General features: G+C 39.9%; 1 protein-coding gene across 14 annotated transcripts in view; it reads right to left on the bottom strand.

Moving 5' to 3' along the window:
• Positions 1-26,157, bottom strand: part of USP54 (ubiquitin specific peptidase 54) — a 131,311-nt gene that overhangs the window by 23,298 nt on the left and 81,856 nt on the right. For 8 of the 14 annotated variants that reach the window (XR_012326592.1, XR_004522539.2, XM_033842043.2 and 5 more), the window contains 13 exons: positions 22,406-22,540; positions 20,733-20,846; positions 20,511-20,593; positions 19,982-20,087; positions 19,717-19,869; positions 17,972-18,121; positions 15,862-16,030; positions 14,278-14,448; positions 11,715-11,846; positions 11,165-11,545; positions 10,678-10,909; positions 9,389-9,522; positions 244-411 (listed from right to left, as the gene is read on the bottom strand). Coding sequence is in view for 12 of the 14 variants with exons in the window: in XM_033842043.2 (XP_033697934.1) it covers positions 244-411; positions 9,389-9,522; positions 10,678-10,909; positions 11,165-11,545; positions 11,715-11,846; positions 14,278-14,448; positions 15,862-16,030; positions 17,972-18,121; positions 19,717-19,869; positions 19,982-20,087; positions 20,511-20,593; positions 20,733-20,846; positions 22,406-22,540 (2,128 nt within the window). In the remaining 2 variants the exon portion in view is untranslated. The remainder of the gene's footprint in view (positions 1-243; positions 412-9,388; positions 9,523-10,677; positions 10,910-11,164; positions 11,546-11,714; positions 11,847-14,277; positions 14,449-15,861; positions 16,031-17,971; positions 18,122-19,716; positions 19,870-19,981; positions 20,088-20,510; positions 20,594-20,732; positions 20,847-22,405; positions 22,541-26,157) is intronic. The other 6 variants (XM_073793444.1, XM_073793445.1, XM_019936062.3 and 3 more) reach the window with 3 other exon arrangements.

Here is a 26,157-nt window from a genome sequence, read left to right as displayed (position 1 = left end):
ATTTTTCATGAACAATATACTATCTTCAATCTACAAGCTTTTAATAAATGGGCCCCAAATCAGTGCCTGTCTCTAACCAATAGGCCTGTCACCTCCTACTTTAACTAGCTCTCACTGAAATGGCTGAATTAAGATAAAATATAACTTGGCTAAAGAGAAGACAGAATTTATGAGCTTGAATACTTTTTTCCTCCCAGCTTTCTCTGTCCCCATCACCCACAACCTAATGCTCACAACAATTACCCTGATTCTGCAGTTCATCTAAGTCCATGAAGCGGCTGGGATGAGGGTTAAACCCTTTAGCTGCCTCTAATTCCTTCTCTCGTTTCCTTTGAAGTTCCTGTTCCTGGGCCCTTCTGGCCACCTCTTCCTGCAATTCATCCAGTTCAGTTTTGGAAGATATCTCCCCACCTGGAATAAAAGCAAGGGAGAAGAGAAGTCGCCACATTTCCATAACCAAGACTAAGCACTTGCTGTATTTATGGCCACAGCACTGCTTTTCCTTTGGAACTCTTGGCTTCAGTCTGGAGTTCATATCTGCATAGTGCTTTCCATTTCAGATTCAGGATGATACCTAGGCCATGAATAATAATAATATTTATTGGGTGCATTATAACAACAATAACATCATGACAACTAACATTTGTTGAGTATTTACTACGTGACAGGCATAGCTGTAAGCACTTTTACATATGTTATTTAATTCTCACAATAATATGTGAGGTAGATACTATTATTGCCCACATTTTAAGAATGAAGAAACTGAGTCACAAAGATGATAAATAACTTACCCAAGGTAACAAAAATGGCAAACGGTAAAGCTGAATTAAAGTCAAATAGGTTAAATTCATAATCTGTGCTTTTAACTACTAGACAGCATTCTCTACCATGTGCTACCAGTGACTCACCAGGAAGCTTCAAACAAGTCAATTTCTCCCTCTTAATTTCCACCACCTTTTTAATGAGTTTGGAAAATATTGATAGTAGTAAAAATTTAATTTTTTCAGTGTTCACAGATGGACCCAAACAGATCTAAAAGGATGTCCATGATATATTAAGTGAAAAATCAAGTGACAGAATAGTATCTATAGTATGACTCCCTTTTATTTATTTTTAAATGCTAGTAATAAACTTACCTATGGACAACTAGGGCAGCTGCCAGATGCTGGTGGGGGACCTCGATGCCCAGGGAGACAGGAGGAACCCCCAAGCGACCCGGTAGGACATTGGGGGACTAAGGGGGGAGGAGAAGTGGAGGCAGGACAGGACCTGTGCCCCCAAGGGGTGGCTGGGAGCAGGGAGGGGTTCCCGTGTCTGGAGGGAGCCTCGGGGGCTCAGATCAGGGGGAGCATGCCTGGTGTTTCCCCTGCCCAATTGGCCCGGGAAACTTGCCCAGCTCTCAGGCCCGGTCCTACACCCTCAAAAGGCCCCTTCTACTACACTGGTTCTGGGGGCATATGAGGGAGGCTGGAGGAGAACAGAAGAGGCAGGCGGGATGGAGGGGCCCTCCAGGACGGAGGAACAGGAGAGTCACAGAGGGAGTGTGCCCTGCCCACTTGGGCTGGGAAGCCTGCTGGCTCCCAGGCTGGGTCCCCCACCCACCAAAACCAGAGGCACGCCTGGACCCCTACTGTTATGTTGAGCCTAAGCCCCACCCCCCCATGGCCTTTTCCAGCCCTGTGCGTCCTAAGCACAGGTCTCGCCCACCACCTAAACCCCACCCGTGCCTAAGCCCTGCCCCCACAGCCAAGGCCTTTTCTGCCTTTTTTTTTCTTTTTTCCCCTCCTCTTTTTTACTATTGTGGTTCTGTTTTACCTTCTGGTTGTTGTTTCATCTATATTTTTATTTTCATTTTATTTCTAACATATCTGTTAGTTTCCTAATCTAATTTTATTTTTACTCTTTGTTATTGTTCTGTTTTATTTTTTGCCACCCCACACGGTTTGCGGCATCATGGTTCACAAACCGGGGGCTGGGCCCAAGCTCCTGTGGTGGAAACTCCAAATCCGAACCACTGGACTAACAGAGAACCTCAGACCCCAGAGAATATTCATCGGAGTGAGGTCTCCCAGAGGTCCTCATCTCAGCACCAAGACCCAGATCTACCCAAGAGCCCACAAACTCCAGTGCTGGAAGCCTCAGGCCAAAAAACCAGTAAGACAGAAACACAATCCCACTCATAAAAAAAAAAAATTAGCCAGCAAAAAAATATGTCATAGATGAAGGAGCAAGGTAAAAACCTACAAGACCAAATAAATGAAGAGGAAATAGGCAATCTATCTGAAAAAAAATTCAGAGTAATGATAGTAAAGTGATCCAGAATCTCAGAAATAGAATGGAGGTACAGATTGAGAAAATACAAGAAATATTTAACAAAGACCTAGAAGAACTAAAGAACAAACAAACAGAGGTGAACAACACAATAAGTGAAATGAAAAATACGCTAGAAGGAATCAATAACAGAATAACTGAGGCAGAAGAACGAGTAAGTGAGCTGGAAGACAGAATGGTGGAAATAACTGCTGAGGAGCAGAATAAAGGAAAAAGAATGAAAAGAATTGAAGACAATCTCAGAGACATCTGGCGCAACACTTAATGTACCAACATTCGAATTGTAGGGGTCCCAGAAGAAAAAGAGAAAAAGAAGGGTCTGAGAAAATATTTTTGAAGAGATTATACTGGAAAACTTCCCTAACATGGGAAAGGAAATAGTCACTGAAGTCCAGGAACTGCAGAGAGTCACATACAAGATAAACCCTAGGAGAACCACACCAAGACACATATTAATCAAACTAACAAAAATTAAATGCAAAGAAAAAATATTAAAAACAGAAAGGGAAAAGCAAAAAATAACATACAAAGGAATCCCCATAAGGGATTTTTCAGCTGATTTTTCAGCAGAAACTCTGCAGGCCAGAAGGGAGTGGCAGGATATACTTAAAGTGATAAAAGAGAATAACTTACAACCAAGATTACCCAGCAAGGATCTCATTCAGATTCAAGGGAGAAATCAAAAGCTTTTCAGACAACCAAAAGCCAAGAGAATTCAGCACCACCAAACCAGCTTTACAACAAATGCTAAAGGAAACTTCTCTAGGCAGGAAACACAAGAGAAGAAAAAGACCCATAAAACAAACTCAAAACAATTAAGAAAATGGTAATAGGAACATACATATCGATAATAACCTTCAATGTAAATGGATTAAATGCCCCCACCAAAAGACACAGACTGGATGAATGGATACAAAAACAAGACCCATTATGAGCTGTCTACAAGAGACCCACTTCAGACTCAGGGACACATACAGACTAAAAGTGAAGGGATGGAAAAAGATATTCCATGCAAATGGAAATCAAAAGAAAGCTAGAGTAGCAATACTTGTATCAGATAAAATAGACTTTAAAAGAAAGACTGTTACAAGAGATAAGGAAGGACACTACATAATGATCAAGGGATCAATCCAAGAAGAAGATATAACAATTATAAATGTTTATGCACCCAACATAGGAGCACCTCAATACAAAAGGCAAATGCTAACAACCATGAATGGGGAAATGGACAGTAACACAATAATAGTAGGGGACTTTAACACCCCACTTATACCAATGGACAGATCATCCAAACAGAAAATAAATAAGGAAACACAAGCTTTAAATGACACAATAGACCAGATAGATTTAATTGATATTTATAGAAGATTCCACCTGAAAGTGGAAGAATACACTTTCTTCTCAAGTGCACACTGAACATTCTCCAGGATAGGTCACATCTTGGGTCACAAATCAAGCCTCGGAAAATTTAAGAAAACTGAAATCGTACCAAGCATCTTTTTTGACCACAATGCTATGAGATTGGAAATCAATTACAGAAAAAAACTGTAAAAAACACAAACACATGGAGGTTAAACAGTGTGCTACTAAATAACCAAGAGATCACTGAAGAATCAAAGAAGAAATTAAAAATACATAGAAACAAATGACAATGAAAACACAATAACCCAAAACCTATGGGATACAGCAAAAGCAGTTCTAAGAGGGAAGCTTACAGCAATTCAATCTCACCTCACGAAACAAGAAAAATCTCAAATAAACAATCTAACCCTACACCTAAAGCAACTAGAGAAAGAAGAACAAAGAAAACCCAAAGTCAGTAGAAGGAAGGAAATCATAAAGATCAGAGAAGAAATAAATGAAATAGAGATGAAGAAAACAATAGCAAAGATCAATAAAACTAAAAGTTGGTTCTTTGAGAAGATAAAATTGATAAACCATTAGCCAGACTCATCAAGAAAAAAGGGAGAGGATGCAGATCAATAAAATCAGAAATGAAAAAGGAGAAATCACAACTTGACACCACAGAAATACAAAGGATTATAAGAGACTACTACAAACAACTATATGCCAATAAAATGGACAACCATGAAGAAATGGACAAATTCTTGGAAAGGTACAATTTTCCAGACTGAACCAAGAAGAATTAGAAAATATAAACAGACCTATCACAAGTAATGAAATTGAAACTGTAATTAAAAATCTTCCAACAAACAAAAGTCCAGGACCAGATGTCTTCACAGGTGAATTCTATCAAACATTTAGAGAAGAGCTAATACCCATCCTTCTCAAACTCTTCCAAACAACTGCAGAGGGAGGAACACTCCCAAATTCATTCTACAAAGCCACCATCACCCTGATACCAAAACCAGAAAAAGATATCACAATAAAAGAAAATTATAGACCAATATCACTGATGAACATAGATGCAAAAATACTGAACAAAATACTAGCAAACAGAATCCAACAACATATTAAAATGATCATCAACCATGATCAAGTGGAATTTATCCCAGGAATGCAAGGATTCTTCAATATACGCAAATCATTCAATGTGATACACCATATTAACAAATTAAGGAATAAAAACCATATGATCATCTCAATAGATGCAGAAAAAGCTTTTTACAAAATTCAACACCCATTTATGATAAAAACTCCCCAGAAAATGGGCATAGAGGGAAACTACCTCAACATAATAAAGGCCATATATGACAAACCCACAGCAAACATCATACTCATTTCCACTAAGGTCAGAAACAAGACAAGGATGTCCACTCTTGCCACTCTTATTCAACATAGTTTTGGAAGTCCTAGCCACAGCAATCAGAGAAGAAAAAGAAATAAAAGGAATACAAATTGGAAAAGAAGAAGTAAAACTGTCACTGTTTGCAGATGACATGATACTATACATAGAAAACCCTAAAGATGCCACCGGAAAACTACTAGAACTAATCAATGAATTTGGTAAGGTTGCAGGATACAAAATTAATGCACAGAAATCTCTGGCATTCCTATACACTAACAACGAAAAATCAGAAAGAGAAATTAAGGAAACAATCCCATTTACCATTGCAACAAAAACAATAAAATAACTAGGTATAAACCTACCTAAGGAGGCAAAAGACCTGTATGCAGAAAACTATAAAACACTGATGAAAGAAATCAAAGATGACATAAACAGATGGAGAAATACACCATGTTCTTGGATTGGAAGAATCAACATAATGAAAATGACTATACTACCCAAAGCAATCTACAGATTCAATGCAATCTCTATCAAACTACCAATGGCATTTTTCACAGAACTAGAACAAAAAATTGCACAATTTGTATGGAAACACAAAAGACCCTGAATAGATACAGCAATCTTGAGAAAGAAAAATGGAGCTGGAGGAATCAGGCTCCTTGACTTCAAACTATTCTACAAAGCTACAGTAATCAAGATGGTATGGTACTGGCACAAAAACAGAAATACAGATCAATGGAACAGGATACAAAGCCCAGAGATAAACCCATGCACATGTGGTCACCTAATTTATGACAAAGGAGGCAAGAAAATACAATGAAGAAAAGACAGCCTCTTCAATAAGTGGTGCTGGGAAAACTGGACAGCTACATGTAAACGAATGGAATTAGAACACTACCTAACACCATACACAAAAATAAACTCCAAATGGATTAAAGACCTAAATGTAAGACCAGACACTATAAAACTCTTACAGGAAAACACAGGAAAAACACTCTTTGACATGAACCACAGCAAGATCTTTTTTGACCGACCTCCTAGAGTAATGAAACTAAAAACAAAAATAAACAAATGGGACCTAATGAAACTTAAAAGCTTTTGCACAGCAAAGGAAACCATAAACAAGATGAAAAGTCAACCCTCAGAATGGGAGAAAATATTTGCAAACAAAGCAACTGACAAAGGATTAATCTCCAAAATATACAAACAGCTCATGGAGCTCAATATCAAAAAAACAAACAACCCAATTAAAAATGCGCAGAAGACCTAAACAGACATTTCACCAAAGGAGACATACAGATGGCTGAGAGGCACATGAAAAGATGCTCAACATCACTAATTATTAGAGAAATGCAAATCAAAACTACAATGAGATATCACCTCATACCAGTCAGAATGGCCATTATCAAAAAATATAGAGGGCTTCCCTGGTGGCGCAGTGGTTGAGAGTCCGCCTGCCGAAGCAGGGGACATGGGTTCGTGCCCCGGTCTGGGAAGATCCCACATGCCGCAGAGCGGCTGGGCCCGTGAGCCATGGCCGCTGAGCCTGCGCGTCCAGAGCCTGTGCTCCGCAACGGGAGAGGCCACAACAGTGAGAGGCCTGCATACCGCAAAAAAAAAATAATATATATATATATATATATATATATAGAAAGAGAGAGAGAGAGAGAGAGAGAGAAACAATAAAGCTGGAGAGGAGGGTGTGGTGAAAAGGGAACCCTCCTGCACTGTTGGTGGAAATGCAAATTGATACAGCCACTATGGAGAACAGTATGGAGGTTCCTTAAAAAAACTAAAAATAGAACTATCATATGACCCAGCAATCCCACTACTGGGCATATACCCTGAGAAAACCATAATTCAAAAAGAGACATGTACCACAAAGTTCACTGCAGCACTATTTACTACAGTCAGGATATGGAAGCAACCTAAATGTCCATTGACAGATGAATGGATAAAGAAGATGTGACACATATATACAATGGAATATTACTCTGCCATAGAAAGAAACGAAATTGAATTATTTGTAGCGAGGTGGATGGACCTAGAGTTTGTCATACAGAGTGAAGTAAGTCAGAAAGAGAAAAACAAATACCATATGCGAACGCATGTATATGGAATCTAAAAAAATGGTACTGATGAACCTAGTAGCAGGACAGGAATAAAGATGCAGACCTACTACAGAATGGACTTGAGGATATAGGGAGGGGGAAGGGTAAGCTGGGACAAAGTGAGAGAGTGGCATGGACATATATACACTACCAAATGTAAAATAGATAGCTAGTGGGAAGCAGCCGCATAGCACAGGGAGATCAGCTCGGTGCTTTGTGACCATCTAGAAGGGTGGGATAGGGAGGGTGGGAGGGAGGCTCAAAAGGGAGGGGATATGGGAATATATGTATGCATATGGCTGATTCACTTTGTTGTACAACAGAAACTAACACAGCATTGTGAAGCAATTATACCCCAATAAAGATGTATAAATAAAAAAACTTATCTATGTACTTGTACATAGAATAGAAAGCACAGAAAGAGATGTAGGAAGATACATGCCATAATGATAACAGTGGTTCCTTCAGTTTGAAGAGGCAATGGGCAAGTTACTGAATTGTTGGGCTAACATTTACTTCTGTAATTTTTTAAAAGGGTGGTCAGTGTCACCAGATTAAAAAAATAGGGTTAACTATACAAAGAGGATGGTGGGGTGTATGGTGTGTGAGGAATTTATTCTAACTCCTTGCCAAATATCTTTTACCAGTTGAGGAATCCAGTTGGTGAATTCTATCCAGCTAATCTAGAATTAGGGCTATCAGTGAAATCATGAGACTCAGTCTTTAGTGTGCTGAAAAACTATTGGCTGTCGAAGGAAAGAGAAGGGGGAACAGGCTCATGGAAGAGCACAAGTTTCTCAAAGCAATGTTAGTCAATATGAGATAAATTAAAATGTGGGAAATAAACCAAACCTATAATTTCATTAGGAAGAATGAATCTCTTCCATGGATTTCTCACTATAACCTACTCTAGCCCAGGATTTCAGAGATATCTGCTTCTACAGGCATTGTTCTGCTCTGCCAGATGTTAGCAATCTATGGCACTCACACCTAAAAGTGTTCATGCCTTTTTATTTCTGCTGCATATCACCCTTCCAGCCACCTTTAAGAACTTTCAGTGGCCATTAAGAGAACTGGTGGTCAGACTAGTAATGTTCCTGGTGTCATCTCTACAGGTTGGCACATAATATTCTGTCCTCGTCTCCCTAGTGAGCTGGCCACATATCTATATTCAGAAGCTCATTAAACCAGACCATAGTTAGGTTTCTGCCCACACACCCTACTCCCAACTGATCTAACATACCAGAAAAAAAAGGGATGAAACACATCTTTCAGAGAAGGTTGATTTCTAAGTTAGACGAATGGACCCCAGAACTCCTCAGCCAACTAAACAATACTGAATACTCACCACCTTCCTTCAAGCATCACAAAAAGTCTCCATGTTCGGGAGACTACATAGTTACCACCTCAATTTTCAGCTGTGAGTAAGTAAAGGATTTATTTTACTTATTTGAATACGCACTGTAAGTATATATGTGTGCTGTGAGAAGAATGTAAAAAGGATATAAAACCTATGACTACCTCAAATGTCTATGCTTGGTGTCTCATACCTGAAATTCCAATATCCCTTTATCTTCAGGCTTTGACTTGTTAAAATGCTAGTTTCTCTTAGAGAAAGCATACTTTAAACTATTCTCAGTCACATACATCTAGTGTAAAAGAGTTAGATCATTCCTTTAAAGCTTGTTTTGAGAAGGAGGGACAGGCACATTCAAGAAGGAAAAACAAAGCAGGGATACTAGACAGGATATAGAGGCAGGGGCAAGGGGAGTTCTGACCTGCTTATTTCCCAGTTTTGCCCATAGCCTACATGTCCCCTTTGTTATCTCAATTCATAATACTAAACAATAAAAAATCCGTTCCCACAAGAATGCCTCTATACCAAGGAAAGCCCTAGGAGTTATTCTTCTGAAGAAAGCAGGTGCTACTGATACTGTTCACCATATTTCTGTTCCTTCTTGCTCCCTCCAGGGCTCTCTCCAAGGTGGAAAGGAGCAAGCAGGCAAGCCATGATAGAGAACAACAACAACAAAAAAGATAAATCCAGAGATGGAGCAGATCAAACGTCTTCACATTTACATTCTGATGGAACAAAGTACAATTGTCCTCTAATTTCAAATGTGCTCAGGTTAGGCTGTTTCCCAAATAGAACTGGCAGTAAAATCCAGTTCTCCAAATCCAACGTCCTTGCGCTTACCTGAGAGGGGCTGATTCTTTGTCCAGCCACTCCTGGATACTGTGGAGTCTGCCTCCAGGATGCTACTACTGTGAGACTTTGGGATGTGACGCCAGGAAGGGGCCAACCCAGCTGATCTCTTAGCACTTGTATCCCTTCAAAACAGAAACCAGTCTAGTGAAAGCATCAGAAGGCTGATAACTAGCAACATTCCTAGGACTAAATTCCCTCCAAAACTACAACAAAAACCCCAAACATCGAACTAATATAATTAAAATACCTGCAAAACTACATCTGAAAATTGAAATACCCACTTGTTCCCCCATCTTATCTCACCTCATTCACATTTTGTACATCTAGCAGTGTCTGGCACAAAACTTATTTAATGAATTAATAAACAAATGCTCTCATATGGATTGGCTTCCTCTTTCTTATACTTTTGTAGCATCTTCTCATGTGTAAAACTAAACAGGGTCTGATGTCAGGGAAGAGCAGTGGGAAAGTATGAGGATACAGTTATCACTCTTACAGAAGATATCACTCCTTTCAAAGCTATATACTGTTAGGAAACTTGTCTCTGAGGCAACTCAGTAAAAACAATATATGGAGATCTGAAAGTTATAAAGCAAATAGGCCCTATGGACAGGGTGCAATGACCACTATTAAACTGTCATCATTATCTTATGGAATTATGAATATCACTGGCTTCGTAAGACACAGAATCCCCAGTGATCTTAAATAAAAAAGCCTAATATAAAAGGCAAGAATAAATAAAAATTGGGTTTTCTCTCTGATTGTATAACTATGTAAGTTTTGGTTCACTAACTCATTCTTTCAATAAAAGTTATTTACTGGGCTTCCCTGGTGGCGCAGTGGTTGGGAGTCCGCCTGCCAATGCAGGGGACGCGGGTTCGTGCCCCGGTCCGGGAAGATCCCACATGCCGCGGAGTGGCTGGGCCCGTGAGCCATGGCCGCTGAGCCTGCGCGTCCGGAGCCTGTGCTCCGCAACGGGAGAGGCCACAACAGTGACAGGCCCGCGTACCGCAAAAAAAAAAAAAAAAAAAAAAAAAAGTTATTTACTAAACAATTATTTTATATATAATACTTTAAAAGTTGCCTCTCCTTTCTCAAATGTCTTTGCTGCTTCTCCCAGCAGAGGGTACTGTTGCCATAGAAAGTTGATCGAGCACATTTTGCTTGCCCACAAGATGGTAATAAAGTCCATCTCTTCACTTGTCTGAGTTTAAAAGCCTCTTGCTGGCTCACATTTCTGCAAGGGACAATGTAGCTATTCAAAGGTCAAACAATACCTGCAGACATTCGAGCTCTCAGGCAGGGCTGCATCCAGGCTGACAGGGCTGCTGCTGTTCCTCTCACTGCTCTCATAGCCAGATTCCATTCGCTGGATTAGGCGAGGGTGCTGCTCTAAAAGGTGACAGCCTGGCCGTAATGGGCCCCAGATCTTGTACTGGGGTCTTGGTCCGCCAGTCTTAATGTCGTAAGCAGGTGGCTTGCTTAATTCGTCTGGTGTAAATTCTTTAGCTATCTCAATGAAAGAACAAGTATGGAAAAGGAGGTAGATTTAGCATCTGCCTCAAATCAAGATATAACTAACCCTTCCCTCTAGCTACTCATTCACTGAACTCATATCCCCAAAAGGCGACCCATGAGCGTAAAATTTTTACCCTTCAAGGTAAAAATGCACCTCGCCAAGTCTACCAGAAAACCCAGGTTTTTTTTAAAATACAAAAATCAACTTTATTCAAAAGCTCAATTCTTCCCTAATTATCTCCTTACCTGAATCCTCAGAAAAGGGGCTAAGCTGCGTATAGCCAGCGTGCTTCCTTTTTTCCTTACTAAAGATACTGTCAATATTGAGAGACTCCCGTTTGGGTCTCCATGTTGGACGATACTTGCTAGAAGAACTGGATTTTGACTCACTGCTGGTACTCTCTACTTCCCAGTCACGAGAGTGTAAAGGCAGGTTCCGAGGAGGTTTTTTGTCAGTCTGGTCTCCTCCCCTCCCCCCACAGGGAGATCCTAGGTTGGTCTGAGAAACCAGGGATGGTCTGTTATGGATAATATTGCTGACTGTCTCTTTAAAATCCCTTAGCCTGTTGGTGCTGCTGGATGATTTGGAGGCATTCCTAGGAGCCTGCTTCTCTTTCAGTGTTTCTCCTAAAAACACAAAGGATGAAACAACTGTAAATGTTTAAAGTCATCACGGGCACCCAGACCCCAGAGTCAAAAAAGAATGAAAGGCCTTTGAGCAGACAGGAGAAGCCACAGTTGGAGTGTGAGTGTGACAGAGTGAGTAAAGAAAGAGAAACTATGCAGGGGGGCTTGCCTTCACTGTGGTACCCTGAGGCCTGAAGCTCATCGCCTTTCCTCCTGACCCGGCCAGAGCTCCTCTTGCGCTCTATCAGTGACCCTTTCTTGGATGGGAGTTTCTGATTACATTCACTATCAGTCAGGTGTCCTGAAAAAAACAAGGAAATGGGGGTAAGCTGGTATCTGAGACTGACCTCCATCCTTTAGAGAACCTACTCTCCCTTTGGGATTCATGGCAGTCCCACAAACTTAGTGGATCGGAAGCTGTAGAGGCCAAGACTATGTGATTTAAGTGTAGCAGGAATCTCTCAATAGATAAAGGCAAAAAGCTCAAGTATTTAGTGGGAACTTCCAAATTTACAATGTCTCCTGAGCAATTACCAATCTCGATCCCACTCATAATCCTTCCCAGTGACCCAGAAGGACACATTACTTGGTAGTTTTTAAAAGGCAAAAGTTTTAAAGATTATATAAGAATATCATGGTAGCAACACATACCGAGTGAAGTTTAATTTTTATTACATCTGGTATTATCCTAGGTGCCCCAGCCTTTGCCCACAAGAGCTCTGATCGTATATGGCTTTAAGACCCAGTTCTAAACATTCCTTAAATGTGAATCATTCCAAAGGACATCTGAACTTTGAATAATTCTCATTCCCAGCCATAACCCATGCTTTACCAAACTTGACTTCGCCCAGAGATTACACTTCATAGCTCCTCAATACTAATCACTGGGAAACCCAGGAGATCTGGGCTCTTTTATGTAACTTGCCATACTTCACGCCCACAGTATGTGAATGTATAAGTGTGATCTGACAACAGCAAAGGTCAGATTCTAAAGGATATAATCATCTAAGCTGCTGGAAGCCAAAGGTGAATTAAGCAACTGAATTAAATTGGAATATAGGCTTATAGGAAATCCCCTAGGGTTCTCAAACATCTGAGAGCTAACAGAAATTTGCTTCCATATGTTAGTTATGAAAATCCTTGTACATATTCAGGTATGATATGCAATGATATGGCTACATATTTTCAATTACCAACGCAATCTCTTATTGCTTTTATCTAATCATTTGCTATCTCTGGGCCCATAAGAAAGACTTATCAGTTGGAACAACGAAATCCACAAATGTAAAATCCAATGGGCATGCTCCTCCACCCCCAGCCATTCACAAACCCTTAAAATAAACCTGACTCTCCTTATTTATCCTGTGACTTGGTTTCTCCCTGTTTCACAGTTTCAGAAATACAATCTAAAAAAATCACACTTTGCAGTAGTCACCTATGCAATAGTCATCAAAAGAAATCCAATATGAATCCAACCAAACCACTAGATCCAACTACCAATTCATAAAAAATATAGAGGAGAGAGAAACACGCTACAGTTTACCATACAGACACAATCAGCAAAACTTAAAATGTGGGAAAACTACAGCACAAACTACCTAGTTCTTCAACAATAAATAGAAAGGAAGAAACAGAGGCAAAACCTACAGATTAAAGGAAATGTAAAAGACTTATTAACCCATCGCAATGTGTAGACCTCATTTGGATTCTGAGTCAAAAACAAACCAACCATTAAAAAATATGACATTTATGAGATAATAGGATATTTGAATGCTCATTGGTTAAGAAGTTATTAATTTTAAAAATGATTCTTTTAGAGATATATACTAAAATATTTATGGAAAAGGTGATATAATGTCTGGGATTTGCTTCAAAATAATCCATGAGTAGGGGAAGTGGGCAGAGGTACAGATAAAACTAGACTGACCATGAGTTATAATTATTGAAACTAGGTGATGGGTACATGAAGGGGCTGTATACTATTCTGTATGCTTTTGAATATGTTTGAAATTCTCTCTCTTTTTTTTTAAAGGGCATGCACAGGATGTAAACCACCAATCTGAAGCCATGGGATCACTAATTCCCAAGTCTCTAAGAGTATGGGCACTGTCCTATGCCTTAGGTGATGAACTTTTCATCTCAGCAGTCAGTCACTTACTGTTCTTACTTTTGTGCCCTGTAATGATTTCTTCCACTAACACAGGCACAATCTTCTGTAGATTAACAGAACAATTCAAGAATGTTCTCTGCATGGAACTCACAATAACAAACAGGCTAGCTTTCCATCCTTTTATTTCTCTGTCCTTCAGGAAGCCCAGCAAGGTGATGAGCAGGTTTCCCCATCCATAAATATGCCCCTTCTCTCAAAACCCTTCAGGGCTTTGAAACAAAGCCTGGCATGAGAAGGAAATGAGGTGCAAGACCACAAGGTTTAATGGGGCACTATGATAATGACAGGGATCAAGAGCACAGCAGGAAAAAAGCCTTCAGAAAAAGATTTCAGAATAAATAATCACATTACAATTGTCCTTACTGATAGGCTGCTGTTGACGGGAACATCATCATTCATTCAGAAGTGAGTTGCTTTCTTTCATCCTTCTCAATTACCCAAGTTCTGTGCATTTCCCCCTTTGCATGACAAACATTTCTGACTTGCCCCAGTTTCTTTTTCTTGGGAGACCCTCTATGCAGAACTGAATCAGGCAAGCAGGGTCCACTGTATAAGTCCCTACCTGTGTCCCGACTGCTCTGAGACGTGGAATCGTTCTCCACATTATAGATGACTGTTCCCTGAGAATCAGAAGAGAAGTGACTGACCACAGACTCATGGTGGGAGTGTTTGTAGGGATAGCTCTCCGTTGAGGAATCTGTTCGAGTATCACTTGAGATGGAGGGCTCCCTCCCTGAGGGAAGGAGGAGACATGCAAAGGTGAGGAAAGAGAGGACAGTGATAGAGAGGCGGCGAAGAGCTGGATGGCAACAAAGGTTCACAAGGTAAGAACTTCCTAAATGGAAGGGTGAGAAGGATATACCAGAGCCGTTCTTCCCAACACCCAACTTCAGATAACCCAGACACACAATTCCTCCCACTCCTGCCCCTACCTTGCTGAAGCCCTCCCTTTGCCTGCCATTGTGAAAAACTGTGGGGCTTTTAGAAAACCTACAGGGGGAAAAGTAGAAGAAAGGAAAAAGTTGTGAAAAGTAAGATCTACTTAGATGGCAAGTCCCAGGCCAACCTGGCACACATAACCTGTTGTTTCCCTATCCCTTGTTTCCCTATCCCATAATTTTTCTCCTATACTGCCAGAAAAGTCACTTTTAAAAATTTAAAAGCATTTTTAATATCTATGAGACATTATGGGGCAGTTATTTATACTTTGGTGTGAATTAGTTCAATTAGACTACTTTCCTCTGAACACCTAGCTGAGATAAGCACAACAGTGTAAATGGGTGTTTGACTGAAGGGAGAAGCAGCAGAGCAGGTCTGGGTGGGGCACAAGGGTGGGAAGAACATACCAAACAGGAGGGAGGTACAAAAGGGAGGGGAAAAGATTCCAAGGATAAGTATCTTCTCTTTCATTATACTCAGGGCCAGCCAGCCTTAGATCCAGAAGAGGAAAAGAACATTACTTTTTCCTCCTTTTAGGAATCAAGCCAAAACCATTAGGGTTGTATTTCTATTACAGGATGAGTTTCTGAGGGATAGCCTGAGACTTTAGTAATAAAGCTGCAACTGTTTCTACAGGAAAACATGATTTAAGTTCCAAATAACTGAATTAGAAGTGAACAGCTGATTCATAAGCTAAGGAATATTGCTACCAGACTTGGCATTTTAAAACAAAAATCTCTCATCCCAAACAAAATGACGAGCTTTGTAGTAACTAACTCATATCATTTTCTGGGTCTTAACAACTCAAGTCACTGTTAAATTGCTAGTAAGAATGAGTCATCTTAGCAATATTAGAAGGTTAAATAGTGAGGTTTCCCTCACAAACTTAATACCTCATAAGTTCCTTCTAAATGAACATAATTGAACATAATTTGAACATAATTTCCGTCTCATTTTGAGAAATGAACATAATTTCATTCTCATTTTTGAAACGGGGCCAGGTGATCTAGACAATATATTCCTAAACACTGAAGGAAACAAAGCCTGACACAACTTGGGCTTCAGCATGAGTTGGCACTTCTTTCTTATTTCTGATGAATCCTCTTTCTCCAAGCTAGGTTAAGTGCTAGGCTCATGACTGTGAGACCCTACTGTCCAGTCATCACATTGGAGTGGGGAGGGAGAAGTAAAGAGCTAGGCTGCTCACCTGAATCTTCACTATCGTAGCATGTCCCGCTGTACGACTGGAACTCAACTTGGGGGGGCAGGTCCTGGGTGGACACTGGGGTACCCTGGGGGTCTGCATAAAGCAGCAGCAAAGGCTGATAATGTCCCTTGATGCATTTGGTCACCACATCCTTCCATTTGGGCCCAATCTGAACCAGAAACAACCAGAAAAAGCATGAAAATTATACTTCATATCCATAATTCAACACATATGTTTCTACTCTATTTTTCTAAAGAAAATAAAAGAGATGAAAAGACAAGAACTGGGTAAAGAAACAACAAAAGAGATCTTGGACCTAAACTTAATGAATTTTTTTTTTTTTTTAATTTTTGGCTGCGCCATGTGGCATGTAGGATCTTAGTTCCCCAACCAGGGATCAAACCCACATCCTCTGCAGTGGAAGTGTGGAGTCTTAACCACTGGACCTTCAGGGAAGTCCCAATTAATTTTTTTTTTTTTTTTTTTTTGCGGTACGCGGGCCTCTCACTGTTGTGGCCTCTCCCGTTGTGGAGCACAGGCTCCGGACGTGCAAGCTCAGCGGCCATGGCTCACGGGCCTAGCCACTCCGCAGCATGTGGGATCTTCCCAGACCGGGGCACGAACCCGTGTCGCCTGCATCGGCAGGCGGACTCTCAACCACTGCGCCACCAGGGAAGCCCCCAATGAATTTTTTGTTAAGTCTTTTTTAATGAAATCCTTTTAGAAAGCACTAAAACCCTATAAGAGATAGGAATGATGAATAAAATTACTTTTATTCCTGTGAAACATCAATTCAATTATGAATAAAAGTTCTCAAGGCTGAATATGCTATGTGAGGGGACTTCAGTTGACTTGGTGATCAATTTCTTTTCACAGACATCAAATAAAAGCCCTTGCTTGAAATTTGCATTTCTATAATTCTCTCCTAAATATTAAAATCACCTTCACGAAGCTAAAGAGCAGACAGAAACCCTCTCACAGACTGCCTAAAAATAAGTGACATTCCGTCTCAGAGTTCACACAAGGCAGGACATAAAATGTCAAACTGCTTAGAATATACAGCTGAACCTCTCAGCCTTAGCTTTGTGCTGGATTCAGCGCTGCCATGGCAGTGGAAAAAAGTGGCAGAAGAGCCATGGAAACAACAATCCAATCAAATCCCCAAACTCACTCTCTTTTAAGTTTGATCCAGTCACATTCTTAGATGGTGTGTTCTTGGAGTCAGACCACTGGCACAGTGTTTATTTCATAATAGACGTTCAGTAAATTTATAACTGAATTATCATTTTAACTGAAACATTTATATACTTTTTACATACAAATCCGATTTAATATTTTATAAGGCAGGTATTATTTTTCAAATGAAAAACCTAAAGCTCAAAGAATTTACATAAGTTGCCCAAGATTACAACAGTAAAAAAGAGATGGAGAAGAGAATCAGGGAATTAACAAAGACTTTACTATTTGTAGAGGACACTACATAAGGCCCATGGGTTGGTGTAGATTATAGTCAGCAGTCTCCTAGCTGCTAATCTTATCACAAAAGGCTTCCTAACTCACACAGATCACCTAAACTACTTCAGCCACACACTCTGTGGTTTAGATAGTACCAAATTTCCAGCTTTAAATATCATTATAGCCTTATTTTCTCTACACTATCCCCAAAATACGTTAATCCGTGATAGAGTACTTCAGGGAGATAACAATCAGAGAATAATTTACAGCAGCCCTGGGACAAAGTATGACCCATTGTTAATTACAAGATTTGGAATTCTGAACTCTGTGCTAAGCTTATAACCTAATTTGAGGCATTAGATTGTTCTCGCTCAAATCAACGAATTAACACATTTTTTGAAAAGCCCTTTCAACTATAAATTCAGAATGGTTCTGAATGCTGGTGAGGTGATTCCGAGAAAATAACAGAAGATAAATTGATCCTGTCCTCAAGGAACTTGGTCTGTTGGGGAAGACAAGACTGACACTCTCATAAATTCAATAGATAGGCAGACAGACATTAAAATTATGAAAATGAAACACTGAAGACAAGTAACTGTCCACAGTTTTTTGTTCCATTCACCAAACACGTCAAGAAGGACTTGAATATTCCTACCTCCTTGACGTGAGCATCATCAAAATACATCCATTTGCGGATCTTTGTTTGGAAAAAGAATGTAGAATAATGTTTGCCGTAGTAACAGATCATTCCTACTAAGTACAGTTCAGACTGCTTGGCCCGGTCATCTGTTACTCTGAAAAACAGCTGTGGGGAAAGAGGAGAAAGGAAAGAACAGTCACATACTCAGCCCTCTCACATCATCTCTCAGCAGACTCCATCATTTCTTAATTAAGGTACTGACTTGCTTCTCCTTTTGCTAATCCATATTAATCATCAGAAATGAACCTAAAAAGGCAAAATTTTAGCGAAATGTCAGAGAGATAGTGGCCAAACTGGTAATGTGGTGATGTTTCTTCATAACTTTTATTTTATTTATTTATTCATTCATTCATTCATTCATTCAAATTGCAGCAAGCGGGGGCTACTCTTCGTTGCAGTGTGTGGGTTTCTCATTGCGGTGGCTTCTCTTGTGGAGCATGAGCTCTAGGCGCGTGAGCTTCAGTAGTTGTGGCATGCAGGCTCCAGAGTGCAGGCTCAGTAGTTGTGGCGCACGGGCTTAGTTACTCCACAGCATGTGGGATCTTCCTGGACCAGGGACCGAACCCGTGTCCCCTGCATTGGCAGGCGGATTCTTAACCACTGTGCCACCAGGGAAGTCCTCTTCATACCTTTTAATAATATTTTCTTGCTGGGGCCTATTCTAATATGAGCCAGGAATGTTAAAAAAACATAAAAACAAAACATTCTCAAGTTTCAAAGGTTATTTATCAGCTGGTGCCACAAATATAAATTTCCTGTTGAGACACTAAGTAGAAGGTAAGAAAGCCCTTAGGGGGAGCAATCCCACCATACTGGTTACCAACATTTCAATTCCTAGATATCTAGCACTGTCCTAGGTGTTAAGAGACATACAAAATATTTGAAGGCAAGGACTCTTGCCTTGAGGAATCTGTTTGGTTGAAAAATCAATCATAAAAATAAAGCTAGAATAGAACAGAATATGTAGGCTATAGAAATTTAGAAAAATGATCTTTTATTGTGCATAGCCTACTATGTCAGAGACTCCTTGGCAAGGAGACCTAAAGTAAGATCCCAGTATTCTCAACCATGGCTTAATGACATTAAAAAACAACAAGGGATCTCCTTAGTCACAGGACCATCCCAGAGGGAAACCAGCAGAAAGAAAAACACAGACTTTCTGACTGAAGGAAAACTCTGGCTGTACCTATACTAGGGTACGCCGCTGATAAGGTAAACAGCCCGTGTCTGAAGTCTGTTTCCACTAGAATTCTCTTCCAAGCCACTTCATTACCTTCTCAGCAGATGTTGGTTCCTACCATGAATTTAATATTCTAGGACTCATGTCATCAACTTCTACCTTCTTCTCCCATAGCAGAACTAGTCAGGACTGCTCGCTTCTTTGACCTTACTACCTCCTATGGTTGAATACACTTCCCTATTCTACACTGGTATTAACTAATGATAAGTAGAGCATATGATAACTCTATGAATTACTTGATTTTTAACAGTAGCTAAGCTCTGCCCATTCTGTCTTTCAAGGCCAAGATCATCCCATATCTTCCCAAAAGCCTTGTTTTTGAGTGTACAGATACACACAATATATTTTTTCAAAACCCTTTAATATTTGTCATTTAGGATATACCTTTGTGTTCAGAGTTCACTGCCCTTGAGCAATAGTAAGTTAGAAGAACTCCAAGTAAGAGATAAAGGTAACTAACACTCACGTCACCCAGCTTAAGGCAGGTGCCCAGGCTGTGAATGACATCCTCTGCCAAGTCTGAGTGGTCCGAGTCCCATACCAGCCCAATTGTGATAATCTGTGGAGCGTTCATCAACACACGGCGAATCCGAATCCTCTCTCCACAGTTGCTCTGAAATACATATATAATGCTAGTGAGAAATGTTGCCCACCGACTCTGCCTCAATTCCACTAATCTCAGTGTTTCCCTCCCCACTCTGAACCCCACCCCTCACTTAACTCACCGGGCAGTTCCGCAGATCCCCCATGGTGCTGGCATTCTGCAGCAGCTCACCAAACATGCTTGGTGAGGGTTTTTCTCGTCTTTCCAGCATACAAATAGCCTGATTGCTTCGAGATGGGGAATTGAAGGGGGATGATGTTGGGAGTTGTACAGGGTTATAGCTAAATCATTCATGCAAATTCCTAACTCACATGTTTGACTTTCTTCCTCTGCCCACTATGCCAAAGCCCCTCATCCTGACCAGCCTCAGTATCCCACAGAGTAAGTGTGCCTGCCTGTCCCTAAATCCAAAGCTCATAGAATCCCCATTCCTCCTCCCACTCTGCTGGCCAGAACCTGAGACTAAGAAAAGGGGACAGATGGGAGAGGAAAGAAGGAAAACAAGGTTATTTTTAAATTACTGTTCTGAGTTCCTACAATACAGCAAATACTCAGCAATAAGGATACAAGCTATTTGGGTACCTTCAGTTAAAACCCAGTCAACTGAAGGACTGCCTAAGTATACAAACAGAGAACCCTATAAGACTCACCAAAGGGAAGTAGTGGAGATATAATGCACCATCTGGATGAAAGGCAGCGGATCAGAAGTGGCGCCACAGCTAGTACATACACACTAAGCCCAGGGAGAAAAAAGCAAAACCAGCAGCCACAGTCATTAACTGTTTTGGCACCCATTTGACATCCTACATCCTAGGATAAAGTGTTCTTGAAGAAAAGGTCTAAGAAGTGATGGGAATAGAAATAAGGTTCACCTGCTCAAACAACGTCATTGCAAATTTCTGGTGGGAGATGCAGTGTTGGGCAGTGCATATGTCCTCTTTGGTTTCATCAGCAATGTGGAAGTGAATCCTCATCAGGAGGTTTTCCTAATAGGGAAGGACAAAAAGCAGTACGTAGACAATATTTAACAAACAAAAGTACAAATTTGTTGGCAGTTTACTCAGAGAAACAGCAATCCTCCTTGAAGGGAGGAATACCTCTGATTTTTTTTTTTAATTTTTAATTTGAAATAATTATAAATTCACAGAAAGTTTCAAAAAAATTATACAGGAGGTCCATGTACCCTTCACCCAGTTTCCTCCACAGGTGACATGTTACTTAACTATAATACAATATCCAAACCAGCAAATGGACATCAATAAAATCCACAGTTTATTCAGATTTCACCAGTTTTACATACATTCATTCGTGTGTATGTGTAGCTCCATGCAATTTTATCACATGTATAGTCATGTAAACACTCCCACAATTAAGATATAAAACTCTTTCATCACCACAAAGCTCCCTTCTGCTATTCCTTTAACACTTTACCCACTCAATTCCAAACCTAACCCTTAGCAACCACTAACATGTTGTCCCATCTCTATAATTTTATTATTTCAAGAATGTTAAATAAATGAGATCATATAGTATATAACCTAGTGATACTGCGTTTTTCACTCATCATTACTCCCTTTAGATCATTCAACTTGTTACATAAATCAACAGTTCATTCCTTTTTATTGCTGCACAGTATTCCCTGATATAGAAGTACCCCAGTTTGTTTCACCATCTACCCATTAAAAGCATCTGGGCTTTTTTACTTTGGGGCTATCACAAATAAAGCTTCTCTGAACATTCATGTACAGGTTTTTGTATGAACATATGTTTTCATCTCTCTGGGATTCACGTACAGGAATCTAACTGCTGAATCATATGGTAGTTTGCAAGTTTAGTTTTTTAAGAAACTGCCAAAGTGTTTTCCAGAGTGGCTATACCATTGTTCATTCCTACCAGCAATAAATCAGTGATCCAGTTTCTCAGGGGCACCCCTGATTTTGGCCTATATTTTACCCTATAATAGGATGTATATCACTCAGATTGTTTAATGGTTGCATAGAGTCTTTTGAAGGTTGATGAATAGAACCCAGAGTTGAGAAGAGTGAGCGTCCTCTACTAAAAGTCACTGGGAGCAAAGTAGCCATCTACATAGCACATCACACTTGTGCTAAGGACTCAGCTATTCTCTGTTTAATTATCTTTACTATGCAGGAGCTCTCAAACTGTGGTCCCCAGACCAGCAGCATCAGTGTTAGCATCACCTAGGAACTTGTTAAGAGATATTCTTGGGACCCATTCCAGACATACTGAAATAGAAACTCAAGGGAGTTGAGCCCAGAAATTTGTATTTGAATGGGCCTTGTCTCCTCTGAAGGTGAGAGCTACTGTTCTGTGCAATGGCAAGCACAAAACTACCCTAAGCCTGAAGGAAAAAGAATAAACCCACTAGGCAATTCATACTTTATTAGCAGAAACAACTTATAGAAACTAGGGAAATTCCTAGTTATAACTGTAGAGACCAGGAGCACAGTAAAGTAGCCAGTCCCTGATGGAGACCATCCACAGTCTCACCCCATATCAAAGAGGGCCAGAGGCCAGCACTTACAAAGCACTCCGCAGCATCGTCCATAATTCCCAGCTGGAAACGCTGTTCATCCTGAAAAGTCTTTGCCAGAGCACTGCGGAGAGTGTCAGATGGAAGCACTTTTTCAGTACTGCACTGAAACTGGTTAAAGATTCCCTGTAGGGAAGAGGTTAGACAAGGGGAAAAGCACAATGCTGTTACTGAGCTTCGAGGCATCCCAGTCTGTCATCCTAGGATCTCCATGCTTACAGCTATGGAGCCAAATGTACTTTGAATGTGTTGATATGCTTGCAGTTAGTTACAAAAAAGTAAAAAAAAACGAGACTCATAATAAAGGGCATGATATGTGCTAATAAGGATCCTTGCTCTTCCATCTGAGTGTGACACCATCAAGGACTCATTAGGAGAGACCGTTGTCATGAATTAATGCAATGCAGTTACCTCTGATTTCTTCTGATATAGAAAGAGGTAGATGGTCTACAATAAATAAAGATAAATTATATGTCACTGAATTGGTAAATTATTCTCTGGGGGCTCATCGTATGAAACTTGGCCCCTTCTTTTAAATTGTTTAGCTACTATAAAATTACCCAAAAGTAAAAAGAATAATATAACAAATACCTACGTGTCTAACACTAAGAAATAAACATTCTATCATGTTTACTTCCAATCTACAGATAAAGCTAAAGTCCCCTTTAAGACCAGCCACTCACTATGAGTTTGTTGCACAATCTTCTGTTTATAATACTTTTACATATATTTGTATGTGTGTATATATGTGTGTGTGTATGTATATAACCCTCAATAATACATAGTATGCTTGTGTGTATGTGTCTTTCATGTAAAAAGTATCACACTGAATTTTACTTTTTTAAAAAATTCAGCATTCTTTTTGAGGTTAGCCATATATTTCATCCTTTTCCCCTGCTGTATAGTATTATATCATGTTACTACATCACATCTATTTATCCATTTGTATAGTATTATATCATGTTACTATATCACATCTATTTATCCATTTCTTTATTGACAGATATTTTAACAGTCTCCAATTTTTTGCTATTGTAAAGAGGCTATGCCAGCTTAAACTTCTACCAGTGCATGAATATAAATAAATTTCCCCATATCCTTATCAGCAATTAATACAGTCAGACTGGTTAATTTTAGTCTTTCTAACTACATTTAGTTTTTCTGGGTCTTCTATGAGTATTACTTGCAGAAAATACCTTCTTCTAGTCTTCTGGTATCTTTCAAGTGCAGCAGTTTTTTATTTTGGTGTAACTAAATGTATCTACCTTCTCCATCTTTACCTATATCTGAAACAATGATGAATATGATATCCAGAGAATGGAAACAAAGAGTGGCAACAAGTGGCACCTGCTTTGAGGTGTCCTTCTCAAGTGGTATTGGATCCTCTGCACAGAGATTTTAGAATGTGCTCCTTGACATCACATAGCCCAGATCCACACTAAACCACCAGATAAACAACTCACCCAACAATTAGTTACATGTCAACATGCCAAAGAATGTCACCAGCTTGAAATCCTCATTAGTAATTTATTCATATAAAAAAATTCCAGGGTTACTTTCAGACTTACTAACGAGACCAGAAATTAGATCACTTTTATAAACCTACCTATGTGAGCTAAGAATAGGAGGTCCCACCAACCTAGAATGGCTAATTATTGGTCCTCATTTTACTTGACATTTTACTTGCAGTAGCTCAGTCACTCATTCCCTTCAGATTTTTACCCAAATATTACCTTCTCAATATAGTATTTCTGGATCATTTTATTTAAAATTGCAAGCTCCACCCACTCTTTCTAAACTTCCCACCCTTACTTGTTTTATTTTTCCCTTTGGCACTTTTACCAGCAGTCATACCATGTATATTACTTATTTATTGTCTAACTGTACTCTCTAGAATATGAAGACAGAAATTTTTGCCCTTTAATTCCTTGCTACACTCCCAGCATCTATAATAGTAATGGCATGTAGGCCATCAACAACTAGTTTTGAATGAATGATTTTATATGGTTAGATCTTATTAAGGGAAAATATTAACTCCCTTCTCTCTCTCTTTTTTTTTTTTTTTTTTTGCGGTATGCGGGCCTCTCACTGTTGTGGCCTCTCCCGTTGCAGAGCACAGGCTCCGGACGTGCAGTTTCAGCCGCCACGGCTCACGGGCCCAGCCGCTCCGCGGCATGTGGGATCTTCCCGGACCGGGGCACGAACCCGTGTCGCCTGCATCGGCAGGTGGACTCTCAACCACTGCGCCACCAGGGAAGCCCTCCCTTCTCTTTTATAAGCACATAAAGAATCACCTAGAAAAGGTGAAAATTTTTCTTAAGGTAACACAACTGGTTCAAGCAAAATGGGACTAAACCTTGTTCTGCTAATTTCAAGAGACCTCTGTTCTCTTACTAGCATCATTCCACCTCATACACACTGAACATCTATCTCTATAGCAACTTGAGAACAATTTACTATGAACTCTGCTATTATTTCCCTACAAACAATTCCATATGATGTGGAGGAGGCAGCACCAGAAAAACATATTTAGTATTACTTAATAAGCATGGGGCTGGGGGGAAATCTATTATAATTACTTTATTTTGGAGTGACCTAGAAAGTTTTAACAAGTCTATTATAAGATCAGGTAAAGACAGAGCAAGACCTTCCATAATTTGTTGCTGGAAGTGGAAGAATGTCTATCAGTGACTCCTTAAACTAGACCAAAAGTAAAGGTCTGGGTCCACAGTTAAACACTCCTAGAGGGCAACTGGATATCTGCCAAGTGACCAATGGGATTTTGAAACTTGGGGAAATGTGAAGAAAAAAGGAAAAGGAAGGTAGGAAAAGAAGTAGTGGCTGCTTCTACATAAGGTAATCTGAACACTTAATGATATGCTGAAGGGAAGTCACCTCAGCTTTGCAAAACTTAGTGACCACTATCATATCCTAACCTGCCACTCTTCTCAACTGTTAATGGTAAGACATTAATGCTGACAAAGGCTCTACCTCTAGAGCAAGGGATGGATGAGGTTTGGTCCTTTGTTCAGAGTCTCAAACCGGTTCCAAGACAAACCAATGGAAAATTAGTTTCAGGATAGTTCTGTACAAACACAACAAATGCAAACTGCAGCCCCTTTAGTCTCTCTCAACTGGGTTTCCTCAAGCATTAATACTCTAAAGCAACAGTTCCTAATGAATTAACTTCTCTCCTATGCATAGTACTAGTTATGTTACCATCCTAGAGAGAATTAAGAAAATAGTCACTCAAAATACTTTCTGTGTTCTGTGGTTCAGATGACCCTGTTTGAGAAAGGACAGAGATCCACTGAGAGATGGCATAGAGTAATAGTTAAGAGTATGGACTCTGGAACCATAGTATTTGGGTTCAAAATCCCAGCCCTGTTACTTACCATCTATATGACCTTGGACAAGTTACCTAACTTCTCTATGCTTCAGTTTCCTCTTCTAAAAGAGAATTAATAATAGTATTTACCTCCTAGGATTATTTGAGGATTAAATAAGTTATCTATCTTTCTACTTATATCTTAGACTAAAGTCTGACCGTATCAAAGTGCTATCTAAGTGTTAACTGTTATTATAATCATTCTATTTGGGATTCATTTTAGGTTACTGCCTGCTACTGATGTATGAAGAAGGGCCTTGAGAGTCAGAAAGGCTTCTACCTTGAGCTACCTACCCAGTCTCTAAGGTCTAGGTACAAAGGAAGAAATTCTTCTCTATTCTGCTGCTTGTATTCA

Source organism: Tursiops truncatus, chromosome 16, assembly GCF_011762595.2.
Source record: "Tursiops truncatus isolate mTurTru1 chromosome 16, mTurTru1.mat.Y, whole genome shotgun sequence".
In the NCBI taxonomy this organism is placed as follows: domain Eukaryota; kingdom Metazoa; phylum Chordata; class Mammalia; order Artiodactyla; family Delphinidae; genus Tursiops; species Tursiops truncatus.
Note: the sequence above shows the minus strand (reverse complement) of the source record. Positions and strands in the feature narration are given on the sequence as shown.